This window comes from Oncorhynchus mykiss, chromosome 8, assembly GCF_013265735.2.
Source record: "Oncorhynchus mykiss isolate Arlee chromosome 8, USDA_OmykA_1.1, whole genome shotgun sequence".
Classification (NCBI taxonomy): domain Eukaryota; kingdom Metazoa; phylum Chordata; class Actinopteri; order Salmoniformes; family Salmonidae; genus Oncorhynchus; species Oncorhynchus mykiss.
In genome coordinates, this window is record NC_048572.1 from 2,059,719 (window position 1) to 2,075,671 (window position 15,953).

General features: G+C 45.0%; 2 protein-coding genes across 6 annotated transcripts in view; one reads left to right on the forward strand and one right to left on the reverse strand.

The window, feature by feature from the left end:
* The first annotated feature begins 478 nt into the window (after positions 1 to 478).
* LOC118965478 lies at positions 479 to 2,119 on the forward strand. The gene is made up of 2 exons (XM_036984546.1): positions 479 to 1,730; positions 1,781 to 2,119. The coding sequence occupies exons 1-2, from the start codon at positions 1,309 to 1,311 to the stop codon at positions 2,088 to 2,090; spliced, it is 732 nt and encodes a 243-aa protein (XP_036840441.1). The 5' UTR covers positions 479 to 1,308; the 3' UTR covers positions 2,091 to 2,119.
* The window catches only part of LOC110529242 (microtubule-associated protein RP/EB family member 3), a 35,135-nt gene continuing 21,161 nt past the window's right edge, over positions 1,980 to 15,953 (reverse strand). For all 5 annotated transcript variants that reach the window (XM_036984540.1, XM_036984544.1, XM_036984543.1 and 2 more), the window contains 4 exons: positions 9,912 to 10,045; positions 7,363 to 7,515; positions 2,278 to 2,330; positions 1,980 to 2,155 (listed from right to left, as the gene is read on the reverse strand). In XM_036984540.1, coding sequence (XP_036840435.1) covers positions 2,280 to 2,330; positions 7,363 to 7,515; positions 9,912 to 10,045 — 338 coding nt within the window. In that variant the 3' untranslated portion in view covers positions 1,980 to 2,155; positions 2,278 to 2,279. The remainder of the gene's footprint in view (positions 2,156 to 2,277; positions 2,331 to 7,362; positions 7,516 to 9,911; positions 10,046 to 15,953) is intronic.

Consider the following 15,953-nt stretch of genomic DNA (forward strand, 5'->3'; position numbering starts at 1 on the left):
AGTCAGTGGAGCCAGTGGAGTCAGTGGAGCCAGTGGAGTCAGTGGAGCCAGTGGAGTCAGTGGAGTCAGTGGAGCCAGTGGAGTCAGTGGAGCCAGTGGAGTCAGTGGAGTCAGTGGAGCCAGTGGAGCCAGTGGAGTCAGTGGAGCCAGTGGAGTCAGTGGAGCCAGTGGAGCCAGTGGAGTCAGTGGAGCCAGTGGAGCCAGTGGAGCCAGTGGAGTCAGTGGAGCCAGTGGAGCCAGTGGAGTCAGTGGAGTCAGTGGAGCCAGTGGAGTCAGTGGAGCCAGTGGAGCCAGTGGAGTCAGTGGAGTCAGTGGAGCCAGTGGAGCCAGTGGAGCCAGTGGAGCCAGTGGAGCCAGTGGAGTCAGTGGAGCCAGTGGAGCCAGTGGAGCCAGTGGAGTCAGTGGAGCCAGTGGAGCCAGTGGAGCCAGTGGAGCCAGTGGAGTCAGTGGAGCCAGTGGAGTCAGTGGAGCCAGTGGAGCCAGTGGAGTCAGTGGAGCCAGTGGAGCCAGTGGAGTCAGTGGAGTCAGTGGAGTCAGTGGAGTCAGTGGAGCCAGTGGAGCCAGTGGAGTGAGTCTCTTTCCAATCTGAGAGAAGCATGCGAGACTTGGTTCTGGGTTCAGAGATGATGGAGTTTGATGTGTGACCTGCATTTATAGGCAGAGGGCTCTATAGAGCCATACTAACAACCTGACATCTCCTTTACAATAGCCATTAGCCTAGCACCCTGCTAACACCTCCCATACAGATTAACCAAAGATTTTTGTAACTAACCCAAGATAGACCGGAGTCTGTCATTTCCAATGGGAGCAGATAAACCATAGTGGGCAGAGCCAACCACGAGCTAGTGAGATCCTATTGGCACATTCTAGCATTTATTTGCATATTTCCATTAGGGAACGCCTACTCTGAAGTGCGTGTGTGCAATAACTCAATTCACTCGTACACTTTTTCTAAACAACACAATACTTTGAAACTTTCGTAAAGGATAAAGTCTACAAAACGCAGTACTCTGCTTGTTACAGATTCTAGTTTGGGAAACAGAAAAACTGTAGAGGTCAAATGTTTCATTGATGAGAAAATTTGCAGAATGTCGGCCAAAATCCTTCTCCCACTGCCGGCCAATGTGCTTCCTCTCATCACCATATTTGGTAGAGCTAGCTATTAGCCTAGCATCCTGCTAACAACGCCCATACAGATTAACTGTTCATAGCTAGCTATTAGCCTAGCATCCTGCTAACAACGCCCATACAGATGAACTGTTCATAGCTAGCTATTAGCCTAGCATCCTGCTAACAATACCCATTCAGATGAACTGTCCGGAGCAGACATGTCTTGGGGGGTGGTTGGGAGAAGATGGGAGAAGAAAAGGGGAAGGAGATGAGAATCTTGAAGAGGTGATTCACGGAGGGAAGTGGTGCAGAGAAAAGAGGTATGGAGTGGTGCAGAGAAAAGAGGTATGGAGTGGTGCAGAGAAAGGAGGTATGGAGTGGTGCAGAGAAAGGAGACGTGGAGTGGTGCAGAGAAAGGAGGTATGGAGTGGTGCAGAGAAAGGAGGCGTGGAGTGGTGCAGAGAAAGGAGGTATGGAGTGGTGCAGAGAAAGGAGGCGTGGAGTGGTGCAGAGAAAGGAGACGTGGAGTGGTGCAGAGAAAGGAGGCGTGGAGTGGTGCAGAGAAAGGAGGTATGGAGTGGTGCAGAGAAAGGAGGTATGAAGTGGTGCAGAGAAAGGAGGTATGGAGTGGTGCAGAGAAAGGAGGCGTGGAGTGGTAACGAGAAAGGAGACGTGGAGTGGTGCAGAGAAAGGAGGCGTGGAGTGGTGCAGAGAAAGGAGGTATGGAGTGGTGCAGAGAAAGGAGGTATGAAGTGGTGCAGAGAAAGGAGGTATGGAGTGGTGCAGAGAAAGGAGGCGTGGAGTGGTGCAGAGAAAGGAGGTATGGAGTGGTGCAGAGAAAGGAGGCGTGGAGTGGTGCAGAGAAAGGAGGCGTGGAGTGGTGCAGAGAAAGGAGGCGTGGAGTGGTGCAGAGAAAGGAGGCGTGGAGTGGTGCAGAGAAAGGAGGCGTGGAGTGGTGCAGAGAAAGGAGGTGTGTTTAGTATTCTTCTTGGTCTCCCTGTGGCGCCTCCTCCACCTTGTCGTACTCTGGCGCCATGAAGCCATCCTAAAACACACACGCACACAGAGGTCAGACAGATGTCAGGGGCTGTCTGGGGGTGTGTAAGTGTGTGTGTGCATGTGAAAAGTTGTGTGAATGGTGTGTGTGTAATTATTAATTTTATTCACCTTTAGTGATCAGGTAAGTTGTCTGAGAAGGTATTCTCTTTCTCAACCTCGCCCTGGGGAAGATTTACAGGGGAGAGGTGGAGAGGAGAGGGGGAGAGGAGGCGGAGAGGAGGGGGAGAGTTACAATGGAGAGAGGGAGAGGTACAGAAGAGAGGAGAGGGGGAGAGTTACAGGGGAGAGGAGAGGAGGGGGGAGAGTTACAGGGGAGAGGTGGAGAGGGGGAGAGTTGTAACCTAGCTGGTAACCTAGCTGGTAACCAGGTAACCTAGCTGGTAACCTAGCTGGTAACCTAGCTGGTAACCTAGCTGGTAACCTAGCTGGTAACCTAGCTGGTAACCTGGTAACCTAGCTGGTAACCTGGTAACCTAGCTTCATACACTTATAGGGGAACTTGAGTGTTTTATAACTTGAGTCTATGGGCGAGTTATAATCCATGGAAAGCCATTTAGACGACATTGATGGTGAGGAACCTTCTAACGTCAAGTTGTAAAACACTGAACTTCACAACACTCATAAAAAACAAACAAAACAAACAATTGTTAGTATGACTATTAAACAGTTTGTTAATATTTTATTAGCTTGATTAATTCTACCTCCTATTTTGAACATGACTTTTAGAAGCTTCTAGTTGATGGAGCAGCAGCTCCTCCTGTAGGACTGTGTGTAATCACAGGACACCACCCTCTACTGTGGATGGCAATATACAGCGCATTCAGAAGGTATTCAGACCCCTTCACTTTTTTCACATTTTGTTACGTTACAGTCTTCTTCTAAAATACATTAAATACATGTTTTTTTCTCATCAATCTACACACAATACCCCATAATGATAATTTTTGCAAATGTATTAAAAATAAGAAACATAAATACCTTATTTACATAGGTATTCAGATACTTTGCAATGAAACTCGAAATTGAGCTCAGGTGCATCCTGTTTCCGTTGATCATCCTTGAGATGTTTCTACAACTTGATTGGAGTCCACCTGATATAAATTAAATTGATTGGATATGATTTTGGGCTCCCGAGAGGCGCAGCAGTCCAAGGCACTGTATCTCAATGCTAGAGGTGTCAAACCCTGGTTTGATTCCAGGCTGTATTACAACCAGCCGTGATTGGGAGTCCCATAGAGCAGAACACAATTGGCCCAACATTGTCCGGGTTTGGCCAGGTTAGGCCGTCATTATAAATAAGAATTTGTACTTAACTGACTTGCCTAGTTAAATTAAGGTTACATAAAAAAACTATTTTTTGGGAAGGGAACACAACTGTCTATATAAGGTCCAACAGTTGTCAGAGAAAAAAACCAAGCCATGAGGTCGAAGGAATTGTCCGTAGAGCTCCGAGACAGGATTGTGTCGAGGCACAGATCTGGGGAAGGGAACCAAAACATTTCTGCAGCATTGAAGGTCTCCAAGAACACAGTGGCCTCCATAATTCTTAAATAGAAGAAGTTTGGAACCACCGAGACTCTTCCTAGAGCTGGCCACCCGGCCAAACTGAGCAATTGGGGGAGAAGGTCCTTGGTCAGGGAGGTGGCCAAGAACCCAATGGTCATTCTGACAGAGCTACAGAGTTCCTCTGTGGAGATGGGAGACCTTCCAGACAGATAACCATCTCTGCAGCACTCCACCAATCAGGCCTTTATGGTAGAGTGGCCAAAAAGAAGCCACTCCTCAGTAAAAGGCACATGACAGCCGGCATGACAGTTTGCCAAAAGGCACCTAAAGGACTCTCAGACCATGAGAAACAAGTTTCTCTGGAATGATGAAACCAAGATGGAACTATTTGGCCTAAATGCCAAGCGTCACATCTGGAGGAAACCTGGCACCATCCCTACGGTGAAGCATGGTGGTGGCAGCATCATGCTGTGGGGATGTTTTTCAGCGGCAGGGACTGGGGGACTAGTCAGGATGGAGGGAAAGATGAATGGAGCAAAGTAAAGATCCTTGATGAAAACCTGCTCCAGAGTGCTCAGGACCTCAGACTGGGACGAAGGTTCACCTTCCAACAAGACAACGACACAAAGCACACAGCCAAGACAACGCAGAAGTAGATTCGGGACTCTGAATGTCCTTGAATGACCAAGCCAGAGCCCGGACTTGAACCCGATTTAACATCTCTAGAGATATCTGAAAGTAGCTGTGCAGCGATACTCATCTAACCTGACAGAGCTTGAGAGGATCTGCAGAGAAGAATGGGAGGAACTCCCCAAATACAGGTGTGCCAAGCTTGTAGCGTCATACCCAAAAAGACTCCAGGCTGTAATCGCTGCCAAAGGTGCTTCAACAAAGTACTGAGTAAAAGGTCAGAATACTCATGTAAATGTGATATTTCAGTTTTACATTTTTTATAAGTTGCCAAAATGTCTAAACACCTGTTTATGCTTTGTCATTATCGGGTATTGTGATGTCGTTATAGGGTATTGTGATGTCATTATGGGGTATTGTGATGTCATTATGGGGTATTGTGATGTCATTATGGGGTATTGTGTGTAGATCGATGAGGGGGAAAAAAACAATCCTATACATTTCAGAATAAGGCTGTGATGTAACAAAATGTTGAAAAAAGTTGAGGGGTACTTTATCTGAATACTTTCCGAATGCCATGCTGTATATAGTGTGTGTTTCAACATACACAAGTACAGTACCAGTCAAAAGTTCGACCTCATTCCAGGGTTTTTCTTTATTTTTTACTATTTTCTACATTGTTGAATAATAGTGAAGACATCAAAATTGTCACGCAGCTGTCATCAAAGGGTGGGTACTAAATATATTTAGATTTGTTTAACACTTATTTGGTTACTACATGATTCCATATGTGTTATTTCATATATGTAGAACATTTTTAAAAAGTAAGAAAAAACATTTATCCAGTGTGTGTGTGTGTGTATCTGTTTTATCCAGTGTGTATGTGTATCTGTTTTATCCAGTGAGTGTGTGTGTGTGTTTTATCCAGTGAGTGTGTGTGTGTGTGTTTTATCCAGTGAGTGTGTGTGTGTGTTTTATCCAGTGAGTGTGTGTGTGTGTTTTATCCAGTGAGTGTGTGTGTGTGTGTTTTATCCAGTGAGTGTGTGTGTGTGTTTTATCCAGTGAGTGTGTGTGTGTGTTTTATCCAGTGAGTGTGTGTGTCTGTTTTATCCAGTGAGTGTGTGTGTGTCTGTTTTATCCAGTATGTGTGTGTGTCTGTTTTATCCAGTATGTGTGTGTGTGTGTGTCTGTTTTATCCAGTGAGTGTGTGTGTGTCTGTTTTATCCAGTATGTGTGTGTGTGTGTGTCTGTTTTATCCAGTGTGTGTGTGTGTGTCTGTGTGTGTGTTTTATTCAGTGTGTGCTTGTGTTTTATTCAGTGTGTGTGTGTGTGTGTGTGTTTTATTCAGTGTGTGCGCGTGTGTGTGTGTGTGTGTGTGTGTTTTATCCAGTGAGTGTGTGTGTCTGTTTTATCCAGTGTGTGTGTGTGTGTGTCTGTTTTATCCAGTGTGTGTGTGTGTGTGTCTGTGTGTGTGTTTTATTCAGTGTGTGCTTGTGTTTTATTCAGTGTGTGTGTGTGTGTGTGTGTGTGTGTGTTTTGTTTTATTCAGTGTGTGTGTCTGTTTTATTCAGTGTGTATGTGTCTGTTTTATTCAGTGTGTGTGTGTGTGTGTGTGTGTGTCTGTTTTATTCAGTGTGTGTGTGTGTGTGTGTGTGTTTTATCCAGTGTGTGTGTGTCTGTTTTATTCAGTGTGTGTATGTCTGTTTTATTCAGTGTGTGTGTGTGTGTGTGTCTGTTTTATTCAGTGTGTGTGTGTGTGTGTGTGTGTTTTATCCAGTGTGTGTGTGTCTGTTTTATCCAATGTGTGTGTGTGTTTTATCCAATGTGTGTGTGTTTTATCCCATTTGTGTGTGTCTGTTTTATCCAGTGTGTGTGTGTGTTTTATTCAGTGTGTGTGTGTGTTTTATTCAGTGTGTGTGTGTTTTATTCAGTGTGTGTGTGTGTGTGTGTGTTTTATTCAGTGTGTGTGTGTGTGTGTGTGTCTTATTCAGTGTGTGTGTGTGTGTGTGTGTCTTATTCAGTATGTGTGTGTGTGTGTTTTATCCAGTGTGTGTGTGTGTTTTATCCAGTGTGTGTGTGTCTGTTTTATTCAGTGTGTGTGTGTGTGTTTTATTCAGTGTGTGTGTGTGTGTTTTATTCAGTGTGTGTGTGTTTTATTCAGTGTGTGTGTGTGTGTGTGTGTGTGTTTTATTCAGTGTGTGTGTGTCTGATTTATCCAGTGTGTGTGTGTGTGTTTTATTCAGTGTGTGTGTGTCTGTTTTATTCAGTGTGTGTGTGTGTGCGTGTTATATTCAGTGTGTGTGTGTGTGTCTGTTTTATCCAGTGTGTGTGTGTGTGTCTGTTTTATCCAGTGTGTGTCTGTGTGTGTGTTTTATTCAGTGTGTGTGTGTTTTATTCAGTGTGTGTGTGTCTTATTCAGTGTGTGTGTGTGTGTGTGTCTGTTTTATCCAGTGTGTGTCTGGGTGTGTGTGTGTGTTGTATCCAGTGTGTGTGTGTTTTATCCCGTGTGTGTCTTATTCAGTGTGTGTGTGTGTGTGTGTGTGTCTGTTTTATCCACTGTGTGTGTGTGTGGGTGTTTTATTCAGTGTGTGTGTGTGTGTGTGTTTTATCCAGTGTGTGTGTGTGTGTGTGTTTTATCCAGTGTGTGTGTGTGTGTTTTATCCAGTGTGTGTGTGTGTGTGTTTTATCCAGTGTGTGTGTGTTTTATCCCATGTGTGTGTGTGTGTGTGTGTGTGTGTGTCTTATTGAGTGTGTGTGTGTGTGTGTGTGTTTTATCCAGTGTGTGTGTGTGTGTTTTATCCAGTGTGTGTGTGTGTGTTTTATTCAGTGTGTGTGTGTGTGTTTTATCCAGTGTGTGTGTGTGTTTTATCCAGTGTGTGTGTGTGTGTGTGTTTTATCCAGTGTGTGTGTGTGTTTTATTCAGTGTGTGTGTGTGTGTTTTATCCAGTGTGTGTGTGTGTGTGTTTTATCCAGTGTGTGTGTGTGTGTGTGTTTTATCCAGTGTGTGTGTTTCATTCAGTGTGTGTGTGTGTGTTTTATCCAGTGTGTGTGTCCTACCTCAGTAGCGTACAGTATATCCATGATCTTGGAGAGTGTTGGGCTGGCGTTGGTCTCATTCTCCTGACAGATCAACTCGATGTCTCTCAGCTTACTGAAGTAGAAATCTCTCTCTTTCTCCAGACCATCCACCGTCAGCTTCAGATCCAACATCTACACACACACACGAAGAGGTAGAGAGAGAGAAGGGGGAGGCAGAGGTAAGAGCACCGAATAAGAGCACCTCCTCCCAGCTGCCCACTGCTCTGAGGATAGGAAACACTGTCACCACCGATAAATCCACTATAATTGAGAATATCAATAAGATTTTTCTACAGCTGGCCATGCTTTCCACCTGGCTACCCCTACCCCGGTCAACTGCCCGGCACCCCCCACAGCAACCCCAAGCCTCCCCCATTTCTCCTTCACCCAAATCCAGATAGCTGATGTTCTGAAAGAACTGCAAAATCTGGACCCCTACAAATCAGCCGGGCTAGACAATCTGGACCCTTTCTTTCTAAAACTATAATTAAACTAAAATGATCTCCCAAAAATGTGGCAACCCCTATTTCTAGCCTGTTCAACTTCTCTTTTGTATCGTCTGAGATCCCAAATAATTGGAAAGCTGCAGGAGTACCTTCTCCGCTATGCAATCTGGTTTCAGAGCTGGTCATGGGTGCACCTCAGCCACGTTCAAGGTCCTAAACGATATCATAACCGGCATCGATAAAAGACAGTACTGTGCAGCCATCTTCATTGACCTGGCCAAGGCTTTCGACTCTGTCAATCACCACATCCTCATCGGCAGACTCAACAGCCTTAATTTCTCAAATGATTGCCTCGCCTGGTTCACCAACTACTTCTCAGACAGAGTTCAGTGTGTCAAATCGGAGGGTCTGTTGTCCGGGCCTCTGGCAGTTTCTATGGGGGTGCCACAGGGTTCAATTCTTGGGCCAACTCTCTTTTCTGTATACATCAATGATGTCGCTCTTGCTCCTGGTGAGTCTCTGATCCACCTCTACGCAGACGACACCATTCTGTATCCTTCTGGCCCTTCTTTGGCACTGTGTTAACAAACCTCCAAACGAGCTTCAATGCCATACAACTCTCCTTCCGTGGCCTCCAACTGCTCTTAAATACAAGTAAAACTAAATGCATGCTTTTCAACCGATCGCTGCCTGCACCTGCCCGCCCGTCCAGCATCACTACTCTGGACGGTTCTGACTTAGAATATGTGGAAAACTACAAATACCTAGGTGTCTGGTTTGACTGTAAACTCTCCTTCCAGAATCACATTAAACATATCCAATCCAAAATGTTATCGAGAATCGGCTTCCTATTTCACAACAAAGCATACTTCATCATGCTGCCAAACATACCCTCGTAAAACGGACCATCCTACCGATCCTCGACTTTGGCGATGTCATTTACAGAATAGCCTCCAACACTCAGCAAATTGGATGCGGTCTATCACAGTGCCATCCGTTTTGTCACCAAAGCCCCATATACTACCCACCACTGCGACCTGTATGCTCTCGTTGGCTGGCCCTCGCTTCATACTCGTCGCCAAACCCACTGGCTCCAGGTCATCTATAAGTCTTTGCTAGGTAAAGTACCCGCCTTATCTCAGCTCACTGGTCACCATAGCAGCACCCACTCGTAGCACGCGCTCCAGCAGGTATATCTCACGGGTCACCCCCAAAAACCAATTCTTACTTTGGCCGCCTTTCCTTCCAGTTCTCTGCTGCCAATGACTGGATCAAACTACAAAAATCACTGAAACTTGAGACTCATATCTCCCTCACTAGCTTTAAGCACCAGCTGTCAGAGCAGCTCACAGACCACTGCTCCTGTGCATAGCCCATCTGTAAACAGCCCATCTACCTACCTCATCCCCAAACTGTATTTATTTATTTATTTAGCTCCTTTGCACCCCAGTATCTCTACTTGCACAATCATCTTCTGCACATCTACCACTCCAGTGTGTAATTGCTAAATTGTAATTACTGCGCCACTATGGCCTATTTATTGCCTTAACTCCCTTATCTCACCTCATTTGCACTCACTGTATATATATTTTTATACTGTATTATTGACTGTATGTTTGTTTTACTCCATGTGTAACTCTGTGTTGTTGTTTGTGTCGCACTGCTTTGCTTTATCTTGGCCAGGTCGCAATTGTAAATGAGAACTTGTTCTCAACTGGCCTACCTGGTGAAATAAAGGTGAAATAAAATAAATATATAATAAAAGAGGAAGCTGAGTGAGTGTGTATGAGTGAGAGGGTGTGTGTGTGTGTGAGTGAGAGTGTGTGTGTGTGTGTGTGAGAGAGAGAGTGTGGTGTGTGAGAGAGAGAGTGTGGTGTGAGTGAGTGTGTGTGTGTGTGAGTGTGTGAGAGAGAGTGTGTGAGTGTGTGTGTGTGAGTGAGTGTGTGAGAGTGTGTGAGTGAGAGTGTGTGAGTGAGAGTGTGTGTGTGTGAGAGAGAGAGAGTGTGGTGTGGGTGAGAGAGTGTGTGAGTGTGAGTGTGTGTGTGAGTGTGAGAGTGTGTGTGAGTGTGAGTGTGTGTGTACCTGCTGGTTCAGTTCTAGGATCTCAGCGTCTGATGGTCTGGTTGCTCTAGTGGGCATCGCCCTGCGGATGGAGGCAGAGTTTATCTGCCTGGAGGGGGCTGTCTTGGTCACTGTGGGAGATGTCCTCTGGGGGCCTGGAAACACAGCCAATCAGAACCAAGCCTCTCAGCAGCACCCAATCAACAGCTAGCAACATTACTGCCAGAACATTGAGCAGGAAACCAGATTCATTGACCCTAATTACAATTGGGGGACGTCTGTTACAATTGGGGGACGTCTGTTACACTGTTATTAACTCATTAGGTTAGGGGAGACTGGGGCTGTTAACTCATTAGGTTAGGGGAGACTGGGGCTGTTAACTCATTAGGTTAGAGGAGACTGGGGCTGTTAACTCATTAGGTTAGAGGAGACTGGGGCTGTTAACTCATTAGGTTAGGGGAGACTGGAGCTGTTAACTCATTAGGTTAGGGGAGACTGGGGTCACACTTAACTCATTAGGTTAGAGGAGATTGGGGCTGTTAACTCATTAGGTTAGGGGAGACTGGAGCTGTTAACTCATTAGGTTAGAGGAGAGTGGAGCTGTTAACTCATTAGGTTAGAGGAGACTGGGGTCACACTTAACTCATTAGGTTAGGGGAGACTGGAGCTGTTAACTCATTAGGTTAGGGGAGACTGGAGCTGTTAACTCATTAGGTTAGGGGAGACTGGAGCAATTAACTGATTAGGTTAGGGGAGACTGGAGCTGTTAACTGATTAGGTTAGGGGAGACTGGGGCTGTTAACTCATTAGGTTAGAGGAGAGTGGAGCTGTTAACTCATTAGGTTAGAGGAGACTGGGGTCACACTTAACTCATTAGGTTAGGGGAGACTGGAGCTGTTAACTCATTAGGTTAGGGGAGACTGGAGCTGTTAACTCATTAGGTTAGGGGAGACTGGGGCTGTTAACTCATTAGGTTAGGGGAGACTGGGGTCACACTGTTAACTCATTAGGTTAGAGGAGACTGGGGTATTTATTGGCTATGAGGTGAGTTGGTTCTGGGACAGTTGGAACACAATCTGATTGCTGTTGGCTGTATATCATACTTTACTCAAAACAATGTTTTTACCTTTTAGTGTGTGTAAATTATACTATACTTTGGATATTGTTTTTTAACAGAAAAAGTTCAAAATTAGCTGGAGAATTTAACGTGAGCTTTCTGTGAGTTTCTGACACAGAAATAGAATCCCTTAGAGCAGTGGTTCCCAAAAGTTTTGTAGTCCTATACCCCTTCAAACATTCAACCTCCAACTGTACCCCCTCTCACACCAGGGTCAGCTGTACCCCTTCAAACATTCAACCTCCAACTGTACCCCTTCAAACATTCAACCTCCAACTGTACCCCCTCTAGCACCAGGGTCAGCGCCACACACACACTATACGATACATTTATTAAACATAAGAATGAGTGTGAGTTGTCACAATCCAGCTCGTGGGAAGTGACAAAGATCTCTTATAGGACCAGGGCACAAATAATAATATAATAATATTTAACCATCTTACATATAAAACCTTATTTGTTCATTGAAAATTGTGAATAACTCACCACAGGTTAATAAGAAGGTTGTGCTTGAAAGGATGCACATAACTCTGCAATGTTGGGTTGTATTGGAGAGAGTCTCAGTCTTAAATAATTTTCCACACACATCCGTGCCTGTATTTAGTTTTCATGCTAGTGAGGGCTGAGAATCCACTCTCACATAGGTACGTGGTTGCAAAGGGCATCAGTGTCTAAACAGCACGATTTGCCAAGACAGGATACTCTGAGCGCAGCCCAATCCAGAAATCAGGCAGTGGCTTCTGATTAAATTACATTTTCACAGAAGCGCTTGTTGCAACTTCGATGAGGCTCTCTTGTTCAGATATCGGTAAGTGGACTGGAGGCAGGGAAATGAAAGGATAACAAATCCAGTTGTTTGTGTCGTCCATTTCAGGAAAGTACCTGTGTAATTGCGCACTCAACTCACTCAGGTGCTTCGCTATATCACATTTGACATTGTCCGTAAGATTGAGTTCATTTGCACACAAAAAAATAATATAAATGGTGGAAAGACCTGTGTGTTGTCCTTGTTAATGCAGACAAGCGCTCCCAACTTCTTAATCATAGCCTCAATTTTGTCCCGCACATTGAATATAGTTGTGGAGAGTCCCTGTAATCCTAGATTCAGATCATTCAGGTGAGAAGACTATCACCCAGGCCAGTCGTGTGGGAAACTTGTCATCATGCAAGCTGTCAGACACGTGAAAATTATGGTCAGTAAAGAAAACTTTCACAAGTTTAAAAAATGTGTCAATACTTTACCCCTAGATAACCAGCGCACTCCTGTATGTTGTAAAAGCGTTACATGGTCGCTGCTCATATCATTGCATAGTGCAGAAAATACACGAGAGTTCAGGGGCCTTGCTTTAACAAAAGTTAAGCATTTTCACAGTGGTGTCCAAAACGTATTTCAAGCTGTCAGGCATTCCCTTGGCAGCAAGAGCCTCTCGGTGGATGCTGCAGTGTACCCAAGTGACATCGGGAGCAACTGCTTGCACGTGCGTTACCACTCCACTATGTATCCCTGTTATGGCTTTTGCACCATCAGTACAGATACCAACACATCTTGACCACCAAAGTCCATTTGATGTCACAAAGCTGTCCAGTACTTAAAAAAATATCCTCTCCTGGTTTCCAGAAGACGTGAGTCTTAGAATTAGAATAGAATTCACTGGCTTGTATGCGAAGCAGCCATTTCTGCGGCAGCAGGAAGAATTAAGTCCTCCACATTAGTATGGGCTTGCCTGTCCTAGCCATTCGGTAGCTCACCATATAAGCTTCTATTCCCTTCTTATTAATGGTATCTGTTGCTTTTATACATGTCTTACTACTCAAAAGTCTTCTTTATTCTCGCTCAAAAAACTCCAGTGGCTTATTTTTCAAATTGTCATGTTTTGTTTCTAAATGTCTGCGCGGGAGTGAAGGTTTCATCAAGTTGTGAGATAGTACTTTTGTACATATAACACACTGTGGCTGAGGAAAGGCACTAGTCCCAATATAATTCAACCCCAAATCAATGTAGTTCTCATCATATTTGCACCTCTTCGATGGTCCAACGTCCCTGTCTGTTGTTTGGTGCTTTCCTGGGTAAGGGGTAGTAGCTTGGTGCTTTCCCGGGTAAGGGGGCAGGCAGTAGCTTGGTGCTTTCCTGGGTAAGGGGCAGTAGCTTGGTGCTTTCCTGGGTAAGGGGGCAGTAGCTTGGTGCTTTCCTGGGTAAGGGGGCAGTAGCTTGGTGCTTTCCTGGGTAAGGGGGCAGTAGCTTGGTGCTTTCCTGGGTAAGGGGGCAGTAGCTTGGTGCTTTCCTGGGTAAGGGGGCAGTAGCTTGGTGCTTTCCTGGGTAAGGGGGCAGTAGCTCTTCGGCTGCATCAGATTCACATCTGTCAGTGTCCATGCTAGCTGGCCTAACAACAAATGTAGAATTACTGATGCTGGATTTGGATGTGCTCGTGGAAGCAGAAAAACTTGTGTGGTCGACAGGTGCAGGTGTAGTACTGTAGTACTGCTGGTAGTAGCAGTACTAGCAATATGGTACTACAATAATAGTACTACAATATGGCCTTACTTTTTTTAAACGATTTATCAATTTTCGAGCAAACGGAATGAGCAGCAGCTACGTTTGGCTACATGCGGACCGTTTGTGGAATTCCTGTGAGACAGTAACCATTAATGTGATTGGATGTTAATTATTTGACTCAGCTGCCTGTATTTGACATTGTGTTGTTATTTCGCTGAACACTAGATGGTTTAATTTTATTTTTGTCAGTAAAACGAGGTTACTCAGGCAAGAAAAAGACCTCCAAATGTATAGCCCTTTCCGAAAATATAAATGTACTGTTTGAAAATGTTAAGAAACATAAAAAAAAATAATGTTACAGGATTGCGTGTTTGGGAATACCTGACTTAGAGCAACAGCAGAATAACCAACACAAAAAAACACAGCAAAACAACAACAACAGGTTCCAGAACAAACATTTATAATAATAATAATTACAACACTCAGAATGAAAACAGAACCACAGACTGATGGGATGGGATGGGATGGGATGGGATGGTATGGGAGGGAGGGAGGGAGGGAGGGAGGGAGGGAGGGAGGGAGGGAGGGAGGGAGGGAGGGAGGGAGGGAGGGAGGGAGGGAAAGTAGTCGAAACATACAGGGGCCATACTTGTGAACAATACAAGATTTTGAAAAATGTAATCAATTTCTCTGTCTCAAAATACACATCAGCCAATTAAAATCGTTGATATACTTGGGCGTGATAGAATGCTACATTGCAACTGGTCCCATCAGAGAACCTGCCACACGTTAGCCCTATGCTAATCATAACAGATGACAGTGATTATTTCCTGGAACAAGTTCTGCATCAGCCAATTACAAATGTTGACATACACTATATATACAAAATGATGTAGAAACCCCTTCAAATTTGTGGATTCGGCTATTTCAGCCACACCCATTGCTGACAGGTGTATAAAATCGAGCCCACAGCCGCCATGCAATCTCCATAGACAAACAATGACAGTAGAATGGCTTTACTGAAGAGCTCCGTGGCACCGTCATAGGATGCCAACTTTCCAACAAGTGAGTTCATCACATTCTGTCCTGCTAGAGCTGCCCCGGTCATCTGTAAGTATTGTTACTGTGAAGTGGTAACATCTAGGAGCAACAACGGCTCAGCCGCGAATTGGTAGGCCACACAAGCTCACAGAACGGGACAGCCGAGTGCTAAACTGCCTCTGGAAGCAACATCAGCACAAGAACTGTCGGGAGCTTCATGAAATGGGTTTCCATGGCCGAGCAGTCATTGCACCATGCGCAATGCCAAGCGTCGACTGGAGTGGTGTAAAGCTCACCGTCATTGGACTCTGGAGCAGTGGAAACATGTTCTCTGGAGTGATGAATCACGCTTCACCATCTGGCAGTCCGATGGAAGGATATGAGTTTGGCGGATGCCAAGAGAACGCTACCTGCCCACATGCATAGTGCCAACTGTAAAGTCTGGTGGAGGAGGAATAATGGTCTGGGACAGTTTTTCATGGTTCGTGCTAGTCCCCTTAGTTCCAGTAAAATCTTAACGCTACAGCATACAATGACATTCTAGATGATTCTGTGCTTCCAACATTGTAGCAACAGTTTGGGGAAGGCCCTTTCCTGTTTAAGCATGAAAATGCCTCCGTGTACAAAACGAGGTCCATACAGAAATGGTTTGTCGAGATCGGTGTGGAAGAACTTGACCGTCCTGCACAGAGACCTGACCTCAAACCCATCAAACACCGTTGGGATGAATTGGAACGCCGACTGTGAGCCAGGCCTAATCGCCCAGCATCAGTGCCGACCTCAACAATGCTCTTGTGGCTGAATGGAAGCAAGTCCCCGCAGCAATGTCCCAACATCTAGTGGAAAGCCTTCCCAGAAGAGTGGAGGCTGTTATAGCAGCAAAGGGGGGATCAACTCCATATTAACCTCATATTTTTTGCCTATGATTTTTGAATGAGCTGTTGGACCAGCAGGTGTCCACATACTGTCGGAAATAGAGTGTAGATGGAAAGCAGTGCAGTAACACCTGTCAATCAACACATCCTACTGCACTGTAGACCTACAGTACACCTGTCAATCAACACATCCTACTTCACTGTAGACCTGTTAATAAGGTGGTAACAGACCATTCAGCGTTTTCAGGGTGTTGTCATAGTGACAACTGCAAATACTACTTCATTGTAATGAATTAATGAAAACTAATTTAAAAACTTCCTCGTTGATCAAGAGATTTTTATTTTTTTAATGTTTGTGAATTCCTTTCAGTGTTGAGGAGTTCAACTGGTTAGGGGTTCAAGCAGCGAAGCGCCTTTCCATTCACCTTCACACCCCTGGATCAGACCACACTCAATCATAAGACCTACAGAAGAGATGAGTCTTCAATAAAGACTTAAAAGTCAAGACCTAGTCTGCGCCTCTCACATGGTTAGGG

What these genes read in the sequence shown, in the direction of transcription:
- LOC118965478 (XM_036984546.1), top strand. Translation starts at nt 1,309, where the DNA reads ATGAACTGTCCGGAGCAGACATGTCTTGGGGGGTGGTTGGGAGAAGAT. An exon ending in AAGTGGTGCAGAGAAAGGAG is followed by an intron (nt 1,731 to 1,780) that starts GTATGGAGTGGT and finishes ACGAGAAAGGAG; the next exon opens with ACGTGGAGTGGTGCAGAGAA.